The following is a 20,165-nucleotide window of genomic DNA, read 5'->3' as shown; positions in this document are numbered from 1 at the left end:
GTGTGTCAATGCCCGGTGTCCAGCTGCACGGCTCTGACACACTGCCTCAGACTGCCTGGATGTGTTGTCCTCGGGGTGCAGGGCCCTGCTCAGGGAGGAGCTGGGCAAGGCTGAGGTGCCCGGCTCAGCAGAGCACCCATCTGCTGGCCTCAGAATAGAAGCCAGGGCCTTTTTCCATTAAAGTCAGCTGGCATCGTGAATTTTCCATCCCTTTTGGCCTCTGAGCCCGCACCACCACAGTCTGAGTAAACTTCCCCCTTTCCACCCGGCAAGGCAGGGTGTTCCTGAGGTGCGGGGCAGAGCTGGGGCTCTGGCAGAGCCAGCCCAGACCCTTGGCTGCCTGGGTTGAGGCCGTGCGTGGGCAGCTGGAGATCAGGAACAGTGTGACAGCCAAAGCCCTGGGAATGGACTTCTCCCTGCTTTCCCTGACAGCAGCAGCCTGGGGAGAAGCCGTTATCAGCCAGACTGCAGACAGACTGGGTGTTCCCCGGGTGCCGCAGAAATAAAGAGGTTTCAGGCTGGTGCCCAGGCACTTTGTCCCTCACTTCGTGACACAGCTGTGTGTGGCAGGGTCAATGTCCCAGTGCCTGGGGCAGGCCTCACACCACCCTGGCTTCTGTAGAAATCTGGGGACCCTTGTGCCCCACATCTAGTGCCCCCCATTGGGCTGCTGGTGCCTCTGGTAACCCCTCTGTGACCCGGGGGCAGGACCCCTTGTCCGGACGGGGTTCTCCTGGCCCTGAAGATGGCCTGGGGCTGGTGCCAGCGTGTCCCTCACCCTACTGCCTGCCTGCAGCTCCCTCAGAGGAGCAGTGGCTCCTCACCTGTGGCAGGGGTTCTGGCTCAGGGTGGCTCTGGAAGCTGGCAGCTGGCAGCCAGCCAATGCGGGCTCCCCTAGGAGCCGGGGATGATTCAGCCCTGACCTTTGCACGCAGTGTGGGGCTGTTGGAGCAGCAGGAAGGTGCCATCTCCTCCCCAGGAAGGCTTTGCCTGCCCACCTCTGCCCACCACCGATCTCATCACCACCCCTTCCGAGGTGTCCCTCGGCAGCGATGCGATTTGCCTTCGGTTTTCCGAAAATATCTGCCACCTGCTGTCACAGAACAAGCAAGTTCTCAAGAAAAGTCGTTTCTGACAGAGTAGAAAACGAGCAGTATTCAACAGCCTCGAGGAAAAAAGAGAAACCGAGTGACTTGTGCAAACAGTGCTTTGGCAAAGTGCTACCCTTTGTTTTCTGTTTAAAAAACAAATTTATTTTTTTTTTCCCCTGGCATTTCCCAGAACCAGGCAGATCTATTGTAAGCCATGGGCAGAGTGGTGTAGGCTGTGTGCAGGGGCCCCTGTGCCTAGGACAGAGAGGAGAGCCTGTTTGCATGGGGAGGGGACAGCAAGCAGAGTGCCTTGGGCTGCTGAGCAGCCTGACGGGTGCGTGCCACCTCCCACGGCAGGGGGAGGGGTCGTCCCTTCTGGGGCCCTGGAAGGATGGAGGGAAGGCTGCATCCCAGCACAGGGGTGAGGAGCAGCGGGGTACGTGAAGGACCGAAAGCACCCTACAAAAGGGGTGCTTTGTGCTGGCATCACAGCCTGGAGCAGCAGTGGCTGCCCTACGTGAGGGCTGCCTTTTGTGGGCTGCCAGGGTGCCTGCTGCTGAGGGACCCCCTTGGCTGCCCATTCACCCGCCGGGTGGCCTTTCTTCCCCTAATTGGGTTGGGGAGGAGGAGTTTGTGACCCCCTGATCCCACCTGGCTCTCCTCGGTGTTGGACTCCCGTTCTGTTCCCCCATCCCTTGGCAGGGTGGTGGGGCCGTGGATCTGGAGGCAATTACTTGGATCAGCCACATCCTGCTTATGTACGCACGTTCTCCCCCTTGGTTTACGGGGGCTTGGGGTGGGCGAGCTCTTTCATGGCTTTATTTTCTTTGTCAGCTCTTCTGCACAGCTTTGCTTTCTTCCCTTTTGTCCCGGGCACCTTTCTTTCTCCTCCCTGCCTCCCTTTGCCGTGGGGTCAGCTGGCTGGCATGGATGCTGGCCTGAGCCCTGGGAGCCAGGACAATGGCCCCTGCGGGGACCGGGGCCACCACCGTGTACCTGGCACCTCGCTGGGGGCACACGGGTGTTACATCTGTGGAATTACACAGAAATCTGTGCCTGGGAGTGCCCATCCTTGGGGGTCTGTGAGCCCCTGGCCTGGCAGAGAGGGGGCTCAGTCTCAGGGGTGGGGTGAGTGGGAAGTATTGCGCCGTGGAAGCTCTGGCTGCTTTGCTTATCCTCGTCTTTGCCTCACCTGCTTGTTCCCACACCTCTTCCCGTAATTAAAATTGGTGCTGTGAGTAGGAGGGCTGGAGGAGAGTGGAGCAGGAGCAGCCTTCTGTGTTCGCTGCCTGCAAATCGCTGCTGAATGTGGATGGTTTCTCAGACCATGCCCCCAGCTCACCTGGGATGTTGTTTAGCTGAAAGACCAGCCCCCAAGTCCACACTTTGGGGGGATATTCACCACACTGTAAAGGGTTACTCTTCTGCAGCACTCTTGTCACGTGTGATTTCTGCCCTGAAGGCAAAAATGATCCGGAGAGACTTTGTCCATCTGCTGAGTTGTGTGAAATGTGTAAAAAATACCTGCCTTCAGAGTGGAGGGAGAGGGGGAGTGTTTTTGGGGCTGTGAGCCCACGCTGGGACTGGATTTGCCATGGGCTCTGGTGGGAGGACCCACAGGCTGTGGGATGCAGCAGGATGCTCTGGAAACCAGGCTGGGGAGCAAAGGTGAGTCCTGCAGGGTTTGTGACCTGTGCTCCTCCGTTTGGGTACATGTGGACGGGAGCTGGAGCACAGATAGGACAGCATCAAGATGCTGCTGATGCTGCTTCTCAGGAGGCCAGTCCAAAGAGGTGGGGCCTGGTTGTGCTTGCAGTTGTGGCCATGAGGTTTGGTGGGCAGCCAGGAGCTCGGCATGTCGAGTTCCTGTGGCCGTGGGAGCCGGGGTGGTGCAGCTGTCTCCTGCCCGCTGGCACTGCCTGCCCTGTCCTTGGACATGGCTGTGTTCTGCACCTGCCTGTGCAAGGGAAGCACGGGGGAAGGAAAGGGATTAGCAGGCAGTGACCTTATGCAGCTGGGAACAGCTGGAAGAAAACAGGCTTCCTCTAGCTGCCAAAGTCTGTCCTCCTCACGCAGGATAAGAATCCTGCTTCCCCAGGTGGCCCCTGGTGGAAAACTGACGTGAGAAGGCTTGGTGGGGAAGTACAACAGGGATGTTTGCTTGGCAGGGCAGGGTGGGGAAAGGCTTCTTCCTTAGGTCCTACATGGTGACTGCAGGTTTGGGGCTCCAGCTGCCTCTGCTCCCCTCCTCAGCTCCTGCTTCTTACTGGTGGTTCCCTACCTCAGGAAAGGGGATGTACTGGTGTCTGAGAGGCCTCTCTCAGGTGACCTGCCCCTTTGAAGGGGCGGCAGACCCTGTGCAGGGGATGTGACAGGGAACTTAGCCGGAGCTGTGTGCCCTCAGCAGGGCAGCGAGGGGCCGGGTGTCATGGGCTGTAATTCCCGCTTACATAAGGCGGCCTGCACGGCACGTGATGGCCACGCCAGCTGTTTGGGGCTTATTTCTATATCCTCCCTCTGCACATCTCCTCTCGGTGTCGACTGCCCTGTGCTGGTCACTGGACACCTACCTGTCCGTCCCCCCAGGCAGGGGCTGCGTGTCTGGGGATGGCCTGGCCGTGGGGGATTAGCAAGGAGGGCTCTCAGGAACATGGGGCTCCCTGAGTTTCTGTCCCAGAGGGCCCTCTGGGGCAGCTCACCCACAAAGCCCAGGTGTGGTCATGCATCCCCTGCACCCCTCCTTAGAGGTGGCAATCCCAGTGCAGGGGAGCTGGAAGTCCCGCAGCAATGCTGGGAGAGAAATAAGCCCTCTCAGCAGCCTCTGCCTGAGCACACATTCAGACACTTAGGCCCCCATCTCGGTGCTGCTGCTGGGAGCCAGCCACCTAGGCTCTCGTGGTGTCAGCAGGGGTTATGGCCATATTCCCAGGAGCACGTAGCCCTGCCGGGTTTGGTGCCTGCGCTGTGCTGCCGAGGGTTACGTCAGCCCTTGTGTCGAGATGAAGCTTGGGAGCACAGAGGGCCAGTAAATAGGCTCAAAACGCTTTTCTTCCAGCTACACGTTTTTAGCGCTCAGCATTGACCCTTCATGGCTTGTCTGTTTTCTGATCCTTCTTCAGAGTCTGCCCTCTTCCATTTTATTTTTAAAAAGGTTTTGTTCCGCGTCCCTCCGTGCTGGGTCACAGTGGCGCTGCCTTTGGTCCCCTTTGAATAGCAGAGCGGCTCCTTTATTCTGCAGGCTTGGCCTGGAGGCTCAGCATTCCTGCAAAAACAGCCACGGGTTTGGCAGGGCTGCAATTAAATAATGGAGGGCCTGTCACAGGACAGGTTGCTCTCGCTATTTTAGGGATATTCCAATATCCAGGACTGTAATAGATGACTCACTGCCACCGAGGGGATATTTGCTTAGACCTCTGTGCTTTGATCATGGCCTAGATGAGTGAGTCCTGCTGGTCTGATGGTTGAAGTTATTTTATTGCTAGAAAAAGGGGTTTTTGACTACTCGCGCTGTTGTGGTGAGGGAAGAGCTTCATAGCTGGAGGCGTGCGAGGATTCAGGTGCAGCAGGCAAAATGCTGCTCATTCCCCAGAACTGACCCTGGCTTCCCTCTGTGGATACTTCTGAGGCCATGGTGGGGCCATGGGGTTCCCAGTGCTGTAGGAACCGGACTAACCTCCTTTCTTTCCTTGCAGTACATCGGGAGCCTGGATGTGCCACGGCCAAACAGCCGTGTGGAGATCGTGACAGCCATGCGGCGCATCAGGGTGAGTGTGGCCAGGCTGCTTCTTCCCCTTCCCCAGTGCCTGGGCTTCTCCTCTGTGTGCACCTGCAGCTTTGTCTTGCATAAATCCCATCCTCTAGTGTATTCATAGCTCTGTTTCTAACCGTCCCTCTTTCCTGGGCATGGTGCCTGCAGGCTCAGTGTCTTCTTTTGGAAAAGACAGGTGTCTGCCAGGGAAAACTGGAGCTTCCCTTGGAATGGACAATGTAAACCCCTCCCTCCCAATGATTATAATTTTGCAATTAAGGGCCTTCAGGCAAAGATTTGGGAATAGGAATAACAGTTCTTTACTAGGAATATTAAAAATTACAAATGTAGTAAAGCAAACAATCAAAAAAATCCTAGAAACACTGACAGTCAGTATATGACCTGACACCCTGGTCAGGGCGTTGGAAGTAGTCCAAATAAATCCTCCTGGAGTAACAGATGTGGATCTGTTGGAGTAGAGACGATCCTGTAGAAGGGTGCAGTGGTGGTGAGATGGGTCTGGTCCTTCCTCTGGGAATCCAGTGGAAAACTTGCTGTCCTGCTGTGCTGAATTTCAGCTTTTATCCAGGTAGGAATCCTTGGCTCCTCCCACTGGGTGGGGCATCTCACAGTGGGATGATGTACTGTTGTGGTGTGCCTTAATGGCCCGTTAACAGAAGATATCCCTGGACAGAGGATGGCTTGTGGAAGAGATTAGGAACATTGCTCCACCTGGTTTTTAACATCTGGTCCATTAACAGAAGGCACCTGCCCCTCCCTGTGTGTGGGTTTCAGCAGCGTGAAGGTTTGGGTGCTGCCTGGATATGGCCAAGTGGCAGCGTGCCAATCCAAGTGCAGAGTGAGGAGCTCTGGGGCTGGCCAGAAGTGAGCTTTTTGAACGGTCAGTAGGTCAGGGGGTATCACCTGGTGATGAAGTCAGCTGGCTTCCCAAAGTACTTACAGTCAGGATATGGGACAGCCTTGCCACATAATGCTGGGCCAGTAGCCAAGAGAGGAGCTTTTCTTCTGCTCCCCAGCCTTTGGCCAGCAAATCTGCAAGGTGTTCAGAGGGGGCTGGAGAGGAGCAAACCATGCACCCCATAACTTGCTGTCCCCCAGGCTGAACAAAGCAGGGGCTTGGCTGCTTTTCAGCATGGGGCAGCCCTTCGGGCCAGGCTGGTCCTTGGTGTGCAGTCTGTGGCCACAGGCATGGGTGATTTGGTCTGTCCTTGGTCACAGCAAGGAGTGTACCCTGTCCTCCAGGGATGGCTCTCTCCTGGGAGTAGCACCCTGAACTGGAAGGCCCTAAAGGCGCTTGCAGGGACATTGGGTAAGGGATGAGTTGTCTTTCTGCGGGTCTCATGGGATCCCATAAGCACCAAAGCTTCTCCTGTCGCTGAGCAGCTGTTTCAGAGCTCTGCTCCTCTCAGCCCTTCATGCAGACCCTTGCTATAATCTCATTTTCTCTTTCACGAGAGGAGAGGTGTATCATATCCCACGGTAAGGAGTGTCACATTCAAAGGACAGAGCTTTCAAAGCTCTTCTCTTCCAAACTTTCAGGGTATTAATAGTTTGTGGGCTTTCCCCAGCTTTCCTACCTGCTGTCCTGTCCTCTCCGTGGAGGTTAATGTTGTGACTGGAGCACGAGCTGGGAAAGGTCTTTACGGCATTAGGTTTGCTCACCTTGTGTCCAGACAAAGTTTGGGACAGAGCGACTGTTTTGTCATCAAGAGCTCTCATAAACAGCATTTTCCTTCATTGCCTTTCAAGATAAGACTTTTGAACAAATGCACCTCCAGCCCCAAAATCAGAGAGCTCTGTCTCACTGTGGCAGGGCTGGCACAACTTGGAGGGCTTGTGTAAACCCTGGGGGAAAAATAAAAACACCAGAACATCCTTGTTGACCAGCATAAATAAACTCAAGTACAGCCTAGAACATTACTGAGTGGCAGTGAAAGGACACAGAATAGGGTAAAATAATGGTTCTGCTTTAAGGCACAAAATAATCCCATAATACTGGCATGGGGAAACCAGAGGAAGAAAAAAGTTTATTTAGGCACAGGAAGCAAGCAGTGGGAGATGGTCAAGTGCAAGCAGCAGCAGTTTTGTGTTTAGGGTGTGAAGCAAATGGCCTTGCAAAGGAGTGAGGATGCTGTTTGCCCGAGAGTGGGGAGAATGCCCTGGAAGCCCCCATGACTGCCTGGGCTGGGAACAGGGAGGGGCTACAGCAGTGCTACAGCAGCAGCACCTCCTGTAGCACTGCCTCCCTTCTACTCCCCCACACTCGGGGCCTGGCAGGTCCTGGCTCCCTGTTTAGGTGGAGTCCTGACCCTTTGGGGCACAGAGGAGGACAGTGCATAGCTGACATTTCTGGGATGCCTGCCCCAGGCAGGCCCACCCTGCAGAGCAGAGCCAGGGTGGGCAGGACAGCTCCACGTGAGCAGGAGGGCTTGGTGAAGCCCAGAGCTGGTCCCTTTTGTGGCTCAGGGGTGAGAGGGGCTTTAAGCAGGGGGTTGGTGTTGCAGGCCATGGGTGCCATCCCCTTCTCCCCGCTGCTGAAGGGCTGGTGATGCCATGGCCATCCTCCTGGTCCTGACCAGAGGGAGTTTCTTTCCAGAAGCAGAAGAATGAAGAGAATTCCTGGGATTTTCACAGCCCAGCTCAGGGTGAGGAGGGAAGGGGAGGTGCTCAGCTGACTGTCTCTGCTTTTTCTTCCTGCATGGGCTGGGATTGTGGGGACACAGCCCTCTCTGCACTGCACCTTGGTGTAAATCCCTGGCCCTGAAATGATTCGGTGGAATGGGACGTTGGCCATGCTAAAGATGCACTTGAAGAGCCATTTTGTGAGCATTTGCTGCAACTTTCCTCCAAACCCTACATCTCTCCTGCAGACCACTGATGGCCACAGGTAATAAATACCTATTTATTACCAGGGCTTGTTTCCTGGGCAAGCAGTAGGGCTTCTCTTAGTAGGACTGGCTCCCATCTCCTCCTCATCCCAAACAGGCTGACCCAGTCCATGTTGCTTCATGCCCTGAAGTAGGTTGGCTTTCCAAATGCTCCTTGGCTCCTCTGGATGCAAGATACAAGGACCTGATCTGTAAGTCTGGGAAGTCCTGAACACTAAAAGCCCTAGACTAAGAGTGGTGTATCTTCCCAATGCTAAGGATTATGAGCTGTTGCAGATTTCAGTTGAAAGTGCCTGAGCAGGTGTAAAGATATATTTTTCCTTCCCCTCCCTTCCAGGTGAGCTCATGGGCCCTAAATGACAATGACAACTGTACATTTTTTACGTTTCATGGTGTAAATTCATGCAAATGCTTTCCTCTCCGTGCCCCTGGCATGTCTCCAGGGCAGCCAGCACTCCCTGGCTGGGGCTTGGTGCCCATGGTTCCAGAGAATTTGGAATCAGCCAAATTTGGATTGCTGAGTGCAGCTTTGATCCAGGTTTTCTTTGGAGCCAGAAAGGATGAAATCCTATATAGGCACTTCTTAAAAGCTGCAAGGCTGCTTCTGGGAAGTGTCCAGCTGAGTTCTGCAGGCTCAAAACAGGGAGGCATTCCAAGCTCTTGAAAATCTTGCTTCTCTACACCTCCTACTCTGTCAGGTACATCTGATTTTGTGGGACTTCTGCTGCTCTGCATAGCTGAGCTCAATTTTAGCAAATTGGCAAAATTGCTGAATTTCTATGAGCTTGTGTAAGGCAAGATTTTGCATCCTCTGCAGGCCACAGGTGCAGTTGGACTGGTGTGAAAATTGATGTGTGTGGCCAGTTATTGGTGTAGAGCTCCTGGTGTAACTCTGAGCTCATTTAATTAGAATATTTCTCAGCTATCCCTGCTCTTGCCATGGTGAGTTTTTTAAAAGCATGAGGCCATTTACAGCGATGACTCCCTTTTTTTCCCCTTCTTTTCTCTCCCTGTGCGTCCCTTCTGTAAAACAGAGCAGGATTTGGGAGCAAGCTAATGACTTGATGTGGTTATCCAGGATGAACAGGATTTTGTTGTATTAGATCTGGGAGGAACTGAAAGGATGTCTGTGATCATTTCAGTTGCTCTTTCAGTGCTCTGACAGGTACAGTAAAGGGTTGAAGCCTTCTGGGCACACTTGTATTTCTCCTGGCATCGCCAATGCCACTTAATGTCATAATAAAATAATGATTAGTAAAATTGCTGCCAGCATGGTGTGAGATAGGCCAGGATCTTATCCTGTGGTTAGTATTGGATCAATAAACTGGTTAAATTAGCTCCCAGATTGATTAGAGCAGCCTTTTTTTTCCAAGACTGCCCATGTTTCCAGGAGAGTTGGCCAAAGCCTGGTGGCCCTGGCTTTATTGCCTGCCTTAGTGTCATGGCCAGGATGGGATGGGTGTTCTCCAGTGGAGCCGTGGGCTCCAGTGGAGCAGTGAGTAGTGTGAGTTCAGGGATGTAAATGGCTCTATGTGGTACAACACCGACAACATCTGGGCTATTGAAGAGGCATGGAGAGTGAGCCATTAATGCTGGAAAGCAAGGGCTGAGCCCTGGGGGAACAGTGGCAGGGATGACTGTGCTCAGCCAGACTGTGTGACCCGCTGGGTGCTGGGCAGGTGAGGAGCAGGCAGCTCCCAGCCCCTGCTAGCTGGCTGCATAAATAAATCATGATAAGCTCATTGCCTTGCAGCTTCCAGCATTGCCCTGTCTGAGAGTTCTCTGCCAAACCTGCCTCCAAAACAGGGTGGGGTGGCCAGGCTGGGGCAGGAAAGAGCAGGAGGTTCCCAGCTGGACGGACAGCTCAGTCGTGAAGCCAGTGAGGATGAAGGGAACCATAACCAGGTGAGGGAGCGTGGTTTGGGAAAGCTCCAAAGCACCAGGAGGTGCATACCGTGTGGTCTTCCCCGGAGCTCCTGTGTCCCTGAGGAGCTCAGCACTTCTGCTCTGGGTGGGTGTCCTGCAGGCAGGTGACACCAGGGGCTCTGGCAGGGACACGTGGGCTGGCGCTGTGTTACCCTGGTTTTTCTGAGTTTCTTTATTAGCCTTTTGATTTTCATAAATGGAGTCAGATCTCTTAGTTACTGTAGAATATTAGAGCAGTTTTCTACCTTTCCCACAGAAGTAATATAAACAAATCCTTTGTTTTTCATTCTCTGTCCTTTGTTTGCATATTTCTAACCTGAAAACAATTGTTAACTGACAATTGGTCTGGCCACTGAGGCTGAGGGGGAGAAACCCCAAAAAGCCAATCTTCTGCTAGACCAACAAATGTATAAAAAGTAAGAAATAAACAAAAGGGGTCTCTTCTCTCCGCTCTCTCAGCTGGGAGCTGGATCAGAGGAACCTCTGCGAAAATCTCTTGTCTGCGTGTGATTGCTTTGTGTCTCGGTGACAGGCGCTGGGCGTGCCAGCACGGGCAGCAGCGTTCCTGGTGGACGATGCTGGCCTGGAGCTAGCCCGCTGCCTTTGAGGGGACTGGAAGCCGAGTAGGCACCAAGCCCAGGGCAGGACTGGAGCTGCTGGCAGAAAGCTGGGAGGCAGCAGTGCCTCTACGCACATCCTTGCCCTCCGTGTGCTTGGGCTGGACTTTCCTGGGCTGGACTCTGCTCTTCCCTGGGGGTGTCTCCCTGTGGTTCATCTCCCTGCCTGCCTGGGGGCTTTCCCCACCATGCTCACACTGAGTCTCTTCACTGCCTTGCCGTGCCACTGTCTGAGCCATCAGCAAATACCTGCAGGGACCTCAGGGGAGAGGATGGGAAGCAATGTCTGCCAGGCTCCCTGGGCGTGCTGGGAGGGCAGACCTTAGCTGTCACTGCTTCCCAGCCAGGGGGTGCTCCACTGGCTCACACCCCTCTCTAAGTTGATGGCCAGCACGTAAAGCCATTTCACCAATGTCCATCCTCTGTGTGCCCTTGTCCTTCCTTCTCTTCCTCCTGCTTCCCACTTGTTTTTCCTCAGAAATGGTCCTTCAAGCGTGTTTGAAGGACTGTGCTGGTGGGTTGCACTGTCTGTGTGGGACACAGCAGGCTGGCCAGGTAACCCTGGCTTTCCCTGGCTCCCTCCCATGGGACTCCTGCGTTGTACAGACGGTTCTGGCAGGGCAGCAGGCTGAGCCCAGCTGCACCAGAAGCAGAGGAATGTGGAGCTGCTGACCCTGCTCCTGGAGCCCAGGCACACGAGCCTGTGGGACTGCAGATGCCACGGGAGCTGCCGACAGGGCTCTCCTGCTCTGGCTTTTCCTCCTGCCTAGAAAGGAAAGATTTGTTGCACACTCTGCCTCCCAGGCATGAATGGGTCCAGCCTGGCTGTCGAGGTGAGGAGGTCTGCAGCTTGTTCCGGGAGATTTGGGGTCATGTTAGCGCTGGTGATTGCTGTTGGTGAGTGTTTGAAGAGTTCCTACAGAAGCCATCATCCTTTGAGAGCCTTCTGCGAGGTGACAGAGCTTCCTTTGATGGCCTGAACCTCAGGCTTGCATAAACCTCTGCTGAAGGTGTTGTTACTGTGGAAGAGGGCTGTGTTCAGTGTCACCAGCTGTCACACAGCCAGTTCAGTGCACAGCAGCCCCACCGCTGTCACCAAGAGGGGACAGTCTCTTCAGCTGCTAGAAAATCGCTGGTGAAGATATCTACCTGCACTGCCCTTTGTATTTTAGAGGAAATTTCTAACTGTGCCTAAGAATAAGCTCCTGGCTACTTGAGAGGTCGTTGATAAGAAAAAATGGGTTTGAGAGAGATGTGCTGAGGTTTGGCTGATTTCAGGCTCTGTGACTCCTCCTGGCATCTCTCAGCAGTATCTGGGCAGTGCAGTGAAGAACTGGACCTTCTTCCTGAGTTTGTGTCCCCTCTCACACTTGGCATTGCTTTTATTTGGAGTTTTTTTCCCTTCCTATTTATGACATGGGATTTTCAAGTGTTTTTTAATGAATCAGCGCTTTCATCAATTTTCTGCCATCATGGAAACGTTTCACTCTTGGGATGGAGTGGGACCAAATGCTCCCCAGTGCTGAGTGTTGATGCTGCATGTGCCTGGGCAGGAGAGATGCAGGCAGCCTTATTCTGAGCAGCCACATCTTCCAGCCAGGCTTGAGTGTGTCCAGAATCAACACCTCACTCTTGTTCCATGGTCAAAGGGAGAAATAACTTAGGAAAAGGAGATTGAAGTGTTGGCAGGGGTCGAGCAATATTTAGTATCCATTTAATGGGTGAGAACCTAAGATGCAGGGAGGCTGTGACTTGTCAGACTCCTTCCAAGGGAGACATCCCTGTGCAGGGAACCAGACTGAATTAAAGTCAAACCAAACTGAAGTCAGCTTTGACTGCTACTCTTGTTACTCTTGTATATCATCTATTCTGCTCTTGTGCTTTCCTGCTGGTCCTCAAAGGCCAAGGACCCTTTAATTTAATCTGTTGTGGTGTTCTCTGCTGCATCACCTCAGAAAAGAGACAAATGCCTGGGGCTGCAGCCTTCCAAAAAAAAAAAAAAAAAGCAAAGCCACGTGCCCCAGTTTCTTCCCTGCTGAAATGAATTCTTGGCTGTTTTGGCTCGGTAGAGCAGGAGGATGTTCCAAGGGATGCTGTGCCCCGGGGGAGGCACGAAGTCAGAGCCTGCCCCGCTGCCTGCAGCAAGGTGAGAGGGATTTGGGCTGTCACTGCTTCCTGCCCTGTGAAGGAACAGGGAAAAGCAGCCCATCTGGTTAAAAGGAGAAGTTGCAAAATCTATTGTGTGAGCTGGTCTGTGGAACGGGAGTTTAATTAGGGAGCGGGAGGAAAGGATGTATCTATTGTAGGGCAGCAGAAGGACCAGGCACTGCCCAGAACAAGGGGAAGGCTGTTCCCTGTCCCCTCCTAGGGTGGCTGCCAGGGCCACACAGGGCTGCTGCTTCTCCACGTGGCACTGTGGCCGTGGCTGCTCTGCTGTCCCTGTGGACAATAGGTGATCTGCTTCAGCTGGGATTTTTGGAAGGCACGGACTTTCCCATCTGGAGTAGAGTTTACTCAGGGCAAAGACTCTAGGCAAAGAATTTTCAGAATAGGAAATGTTTCCTTCTCAGACCAGGCTTCCCTGATGGAGCACGACGATCCCAGTGATTCTTAATCCGTCTCTTGGTTTTCAGCGGCGGAATTGTAATGTGACAGGGAAAAATCCCCAGCCAAACCAGTTCCCTGTGTCATGGGCTTGCATATGGAAACTGCTGAGCTGTTCCCAGCAGAAGTTGCAAAAACCAGCCTGAAGTGTATTTGCCACAGGAAACTTCAGCAGAGATGGTTAAATTTCAGCTTAATTCTTTAACAGGAAACAGCCTGACCTGTGATGTTTTACATTGTTGTCGTTGGATTGCAGTAGTGATATGCATCTGAGAGAGCCATCTCATTCTTTTTCTCTCCAAGACTTCCAGTTTTGTTTTAGCATTTTGCTCCGATAAGGCGTTTTCTTATTCCTCTTAACATGATGGATGGGACTGGTCTGGACTCCTTCAAACATTCCCTGATCCTTGGGAACTCAGGGGATGTGTGTGTATTCCCAGCAGAAAGAGCACATCTGTGCTGACCTCTACTTACTTGCTAAGAAATCCACATTCTCTGAAAGGAGAAGAGAAACCCAGAATAACTGGCCAAAGCTGTTGGTGAGTGTGACTCGGGGTGCACGTCCCCTTGAGCTTTCTGTGGAAAAGACCTCTCTTTCTGTGGTTTGAGTGGATTCAACTTCAATTGCCAGCCAGCTGATTTTGTGCATTTGCCTAAAGTCAGAGAGCCTTTGATGTGGAGCAGCTCTTCCCAGGTCTGAGCTGTGAACAAGTGTCCACTGGGTCTGCTCTGTGGATAAGCCAGGTACAGAGAGCTTGTTTTAACCTCTGGGATGTAGGAGTCTGGGGAAACTGCCTCATGTTCCTGTTGATTTTTTTCTGAACTCTTTTCTGTTTCTTCTTTGAAGTGTGTGATAAAGCAGAAGGTGTTTTGTAGGAACGGATTGCATTGGTAGTGATTTCAGTGGTGCCGTGCTTTGAGATCACATCACCTTTCTGTTTTGCTGTGCCTTGCCCAGGACCACTCTGTCTTCACAGTGTCCTTTGAACTGGGATGACACCTTGCAATGCCTCCAGGGTCTTTTTAGGATACATTCCGGCATCTTGGCAGATGCAGCTTCTATTCCTTTTTCCTGTGAGAGGCTGCTTGGCCAATGCCATATAAAATCATCCTGAAATAAGTAGATGCCAGATTCCTGTACACTTGGCCTGGATGGCAAATACTGTGGTTTTTTTCCCCCCAGCCCTGCATAGAAATGAGTATTGCTGCGCTCTCCTCACTGGAGTTTCCTAGAAGCACAGTGGCATTCTGTCCTCTGTCTCTCATTGTTTCATCTGAGACTCTGCTGCTGAGGTGGATTTCAACCCTTCTTTTCTAACTCCACCTAAAATCTTGGTGCTTTTATCACTTCAAAAATTTTTTTCTATAATTCTGTCTAAATCTCTCTAAAGGACATTATTCTTGTTGCTATTAACATGTAGAATTTAGGGAATGGGTTTTCATACCTGCGTTAGTTATTATTGAAATAGGAACTGTGAAGCAAGAGCGATACAAATAATTACCTCTTTTCTCCAGTTACAACCCAGAAACATTGTTGAGCATCACCAGATCGAAAGAGCCCCACAGGGCTGGCTTGTTTCTGTTGCAACAAGCGTCTAATGCTGCTGCTCATTCATTCTTTATTAATTGTCAGAATTTCACAATTGCTGATTTAGTTACAGTATTACCAGCCTGCCTTCCTTGGCGTGTCTCTGCCTGGCTATTCTCATTTGCCTTCTCAACTGGTCTTACTCAAGCTTTTTATGCAACACTGGGAGAGCAGCTCTGTGGTGAGCAGTAAAAAAAAGAAAAAAAATCCCAGAGTAAAGCCTGTGTTTCACAACTTGGGGCATAAATATCACCACTGAGCTGACACCCTTCTGAAGTGCTGCGTGGGGATCTTCTTCGGGTGCCCCTTTATTTGTCACCTGCCCTCAGGGTGGATTTGGGGTGACTTTGTTTTCCTCTGCTGTATCAGCCCATCCATGGGGGCAGGGATTACCTCAGCTGCCCTGAGACAGGGTCCATCTTTGAAAGGATGCATTTTTTGGGGAGAAAGCTAATTTTGAACACAGGAATTTTGTTTTCCTTCTCACATGGAGGAAGGTGCTGGGCTGGACATTGCCTGCACTGCTTAGCCCCGGCGTCCCCTGAGGCATCGGGACTGGCTGGTGCTGGAGAGGGGCAGGAGTTTATCAGGGATTGCTGTAAAGGGGCACGACTGAACTGCTGCAAATGGCAGCACTGCTATTCAAGCCAAGCTTGTTCCAGCACCTGGGCTCAAACCTGCTCTGGGCTGGAAGAGCAGAGGCCATTTCCAGGCTCTTGTACTTCCCTACCTTCTTCAAAGGGTGGTTGCACCAGACAGCTCGTGCTGCCTCCGCCTGCATAGGTCAAACCAATGCATGTCTAATTAAAAATACCACAAATTCCGGTCAGATGTGGGCTTTCCAAGGAATGCACTTCTGCTTATTCTAGCAACAGGTGGTAAATATTAAAACATGTACAGCTCATTTCTTGTGTTCTCCCTCCCAGGCTCTGAAAAGCAGTGTGAGTGCGGTGCCCGCAGATGTGCACAGAGCCCGTCCTTGTTTTCCTTAACTGCAGGAAGCAGCTCAAAACCCGGCTGTTATTTTTATAACTAGTTTGACCAGTATCCCACACACCCACACACCGGTTAATTCTCACCCTGGCGTGGTCACCAGAGATGGCAGCGTGTGAAGGCAGCGGGGAGCTTGCCACCTCCCACGCGGGTCCAGCCCGTGCTGTTAGCACTTCCTCGGATTTCTGAAAGGAGTTTGGAGGTATTTTCAAGGCTGGGGGGATAGCGTGCTGCAGGGTCTCCACCGACCTTCCTGCCTGGCTGAGAGGTGCTGCTTTTCCCAGCCCGTAAGCACTGCCCCCGCTTGGAGCTATCACTGGATGTGCCCAGGCTGGAGGAGAAATTATATGGCTGGGCTGGAGTGCCCAGCTTTTGTTCATGAGCTTGCTATTAGCCAAGCCAAGCCCCCGCGGAGTGAACAGTGACACTTGCACAGGGTCCCTGGTGGCTTTGATGAGCTGCTGGTGGAACTGAGGGGTGTAGCTGGGAAGTGTGCTCCTGCTCCAGCACCTGCATCGCTCATGACACTGCGCTGCTGCTGCATCCCCCGTGGGCTTCCGTGGCACACAGCAAGCTGCTGATGTGCCTAGGGCCTCCTTTGAGCCTCTGATTTAAAGGTGTTTAAAAAAAAACAAAGCACACAGGTGTGGAATGCCTGAGGATTTCTTGTAAGGGAGGTAAATCATCTTGCAAATGGAAGCCTTCGAAAGAAAAGGGTAGCGTAAGTTGTTGCCTGTTAACTTTCTCCATTTAACCCTGTGACTGATACGGATTTAATTCTTACCAGTTCTGATTTCTCTGAGCTTCCTGTGAAGCTGCATCTCCTGCAGATGGCTCATGAGTGTGTCCCAGTTTGCCACCTCAACTTGTGAAACTTGGAGGTAGTGAGAGGAGGCTGGAGGAAGTGGATGGAGGCAGCTCTCTGGGAGGAAATAGCAACCCGAGCAGAAGGCATTTATTATGAAATATTCAATGTTATTGGAAAACATATTTTGTGTGATGGATAGGTATGCTGCAATCTTGGGGTGGTTTTGAAGCAGCAACCTTAACTTTGCTCTGCTGCTCTCACAACACGGGTATTTTTAGCCTGATTCCCGTTTATACCCATCGGTACACACAACCATCACAGACAGTTACCGAAATTAAATCTGAAGTTGGATGGGAAAATAGGCACTGACCTTGTCAGTGCAAACCAAAATCATATCTATTTCAGACAAACACATGTACCTCTGAGCTACGTTTCCCATATGTGCAAATGCAAACTCCAAGGAGCTGTGGAAGGGATTTAAAAAGCGTCGTTAAGCCCAAGAACAAGCATCCAGTACTTCATTATTCCTCCTCTCTGCCAAATTACTGTGGCCTTAAATTTAAGTCCAGCTCATGCCAAAACCACCGGCAGTGGGGTGTAGGCAGAAGAACAGGAGAAATGTAATCCTGAGGAATAGTTTAAACCCAGACTATTAGGATAGCAGCAGTGTCCAGCATGTTTGACCATGCCATGCTGGCAGTCTGCCGACGCAAAGGGTAAGCACCTTCATCCTGGCTTCAGATACCTCCGTGTCTCTGTGCCCCACAATGGGACCCATCACACTGCAAGTGTGAGTGCCATGGGTTGGTTTTGTTCTCACATTTGGTGGCAGGAGCAAAGGAGCCCAAGCAAAATGACCACACTGAGGAGATCCCCAAATTTCCCTGCTTTTCTCATCTTTCTGTATCCCAGCTCCTGGAGGGAGAAGGGAGGTGCTGCTGGCATCCCATGGCAGGTGCCCTGCTCGTGTTGGAGCATGGGCATGGTTGTGTACAGATTTACAGATGTACAGAGGAACTGGGGTGCAGTGGGATCCCACAGTGAAGGGTATGGGAGTCCTGAGACACAGGCACCAGCACAGCACTTCGGTAGGAAGGCTTAAAGCAGTTTTAAAAATGGGCTTCAGTCCATTTATTGCTGATCACATTAGCAGGCTAAGCAGGTATTTCAGTGTGCTCCCCTTCAGCAAGCCCAAGCCTGCTGAGGGCATAAAGTGCAGCTCAGAGTGGTGGACTGTCAGACACTCTGAACCCTTGTTCAGAAATGCCTTTTGGATGAGGCTGCCTGCCCTCCTGGGAGGTGCTCTGCTTTCCAGCTATTTCATCCCCTGGCACCCGCTGCTGCTGCCTCGGCAGGGCTGGAGGAGCCGTGGGCCAGGGCGGGCTGGCAGGTGCCCTGTGTTTTGGGGGCAGCAGGGTGTGATGGATGCTCCGTGGCTGGGGACCCCCTGGCGGGACTCTGGCTCTTTGCTGGCCCCAGGCCCTGGAGACAGGCAGTGCTGTCTCTGCTCCCTGGACACTGCACGGTATCACAGCTCGGATGGTTGCGGACTCTTCCGACCTGCAAGGCTGCTTCTGGCCAGGTTGCATCTGCATGCTACTTTTTAAATCCAAAGCTGTGTTTAAAATCATTCCCTTCTCTCCAGTTCTCTTTCCTTTCAGGCTGGAAAGCGCACTTCTCCTCCAGTTAACCAGGAGGAAGAAAGAAAGCATCAGGTGTTCTGGCTGCAGTCTGCACCCGGTGTTTTGGCAGGACCAGGCTCTGGGTGTTGCTTACCCCACAAAGGGCTCAAGGGAAGCCGGTGCTGCCTTCCTGCTCCTCCTGCTTTCCCTGCCCAACCCCAGGGTGACTTGGCACTCCTGGCCAGGAAAAAAGTGCCTTTCCCTTGCAGGTTCCTGTTCCCACACTGCCCACAGGTGGCTTCTGGGTCATCCCAGGGCACTGTGCCTGGTGCCATTTCTTTGTGCGGTTCAGTAAAGCCACATCCTCGTGCCCTTTACAGAGCCGTGTTTGCCATTCCTCCCAATTACGGCTATTAGGATCCCAGCAAGGTTTCTCAGGCTTCCCTCTGGGAAGCTCCTGGGCAGTCCTGAGGTTTGCTGCCGTTCCCCACGTTCTCAGCAGCAGGAGTTGTTGAGGTATGTGCCTCCCCCCCGTTCGTTAATTCCTGGCGCCGCGGAGCCTGTGCCCATTGAACTCGATCCCGGCTGTCATTTTGTAATAAGTTAATTCTTCATCAGGAGCACAGCGCCGCTCCTCCCCCCGAGCGCTAGGAGAGCCGGCGCTGGTCTGGCACGTCCGTCATTAGCCCGGGCTGACCCGGGGTTAAAGTCTAACTGGGGAGGTATTTCATGAGGTATTTGATGAGCTGCTGTGCCAGCCAGCTGCAGGAGGAGCCGCCTGGGGAGCTGGGGGCACAGCCAGGGGCAGGGGAGCTCAGAGCCGGGGGTGCTCCAGCAGCTGCTGCCCGGCCAGCCCCCTCTGCATTCGGCACAGCTGCCTCGGGGGACCCCGAGTCGCAGGTCCTTTCTGCACAAACACACGGAAATGCAGCTCTCTGGCAAAAACCACATCATCTTCTGTGCTTTTTCTTACGGCAGATTTTCGTCTCCTGCCTCCCAAGCTAGCAGAGCAGCAGTGAGTTTTGTGGGAATTGCTTTTTCCCCTGTTAAGTGAATTCTCAGAATACCGCTCTTTCCCCAATACAAGGTACACGCCTGTAACCTTTCCCCTTTCCCCCTTTTTTTTTTCTTTTTCTTTTTTGGGTTTTTTTTTTTTGGTTTTTTTTGAGGAGGAGGGGGCTAGAGGATGGATGGGGGCAGCTCGATGCACTTGGAGCAACTTCCTTTAAAAAAATATTTTGTTTATTTGTATTCTGCTGACACAATGTGACCATAAAGCATTCCTGCTACCTTCCCTTACTTACAAACAATGCCCGTGGGCAGACTTAAATTGTACCTGAGGCAGTTTAGATGGGCTGGAATGAAACTAGGGCGTTTTTATTCAGGTTAACATTTTTTGGATGCTTGTGAATGTGGGAGGGGATGGTGGATCTAGAAAGACATCATCTCTCCTCCTCAGTGCCCGATCTGCCTGACCTTGTGTGCAGCGCATGGTTGCAAGTTTTCTCACACTTCTGTGTGGAAACAACCAGATAGGGATGGGTAGCATCTTTCTAGGGATGCTGAGTTTTCCCTGCTTTTCACACATACCCGTCGCTCTCGGATTCATACGTAATTTTACTCCGAACTGACAAGGTTACATGCGCTCTCTATTAAGCAACATATGTTACTCAGTTCTCCAGAAAGGGCAGTTTTAGTACTCTGCCAGTAGGAATGTGTTGTGAAATGATACATACACCAGCTGGCTTAATTTCCTTCCAAAGTTATTTAAATTCTGAACTCTGCACAAAAGACAGATGTTGAAAATAGACTCCCGCTAACCCAAGGTCGATGGGAAGGGCTCCCGTGCTCTGATGGAGTAGATGTTTCTCTTCCATTTGAAAAGATGAGTATGGTTTTTTTGTGGGCAGGGTAAAATGAAGGGATAATCTTTATTCATTTAGTTTGTTGGATTTTATGAGTGATCTTGTACTTCTTTTGCATTACTGAGACCACCTTTGCTTTTCTTCTCGGATAGTTGCAGGGCTTTTTAACTGATGTATCTCAGATGTCCATTTTCAGTCTTGGCTCAAAAATTTTAATGCAACTTGTAGGGTTTCAGTAGGAGACCAACTGTGGAGCTGTGCAAGTCCAGGAATAGATGATTTTATTTCCTTTTCCCTTTTCTGTGTATTTCCCTGAAATTAATCCTTTTCTTTCTTCTGGCATTGACACATTGCTATAAACAAGAATTAATATAATTAACCCAAGCTTGCAGTA

At 52.0% G+C, this 20,165-nt stretch overlaps 1 protein-coding gene across 3 annotated transcripts in view; it reads left to right on the top strand.

Annotated features, from left to right (window-relative positions):
- The window catches only part of NOS1AP (nitric oxide synthase 1 adaptor protein), a 38,105-nt gene that overhangs the window by 4,704 nt on the left and 13,236 nt on the right, over nt 1-20,165 (top strand). For all 3 annotated transcript variants that reach the window (XM_040072944.2, XM_040072943.2, XM_040072942.2), the window contains exon 2: nt 4,784-4,855. In XM_040072944.2, coding sequence (XP_039928878.1) covers nt 4,784-4,855 — 72 coding nt within the window. The remainder of the gene's footprint in view (nt 1-4,783; nt 4,856-20,165) is intronic.

Source organism: Hirundo rustica, chromosome 9, assembly GCF_015227805.2.
Source record: "Hirundo rustica isolate bHirRus1 chromosome 9, bHirRus1.pri.v3, whole genome shotgun sequence".
NCBI lineage: Eukaryota > Metazoa > Chordata > Aves > Passeriformes > Hirundinidae > Hirundo > Hirundo rustica.
This window is presented reverse-complemented; position numbering and strand designations above follow the sequence as displayed.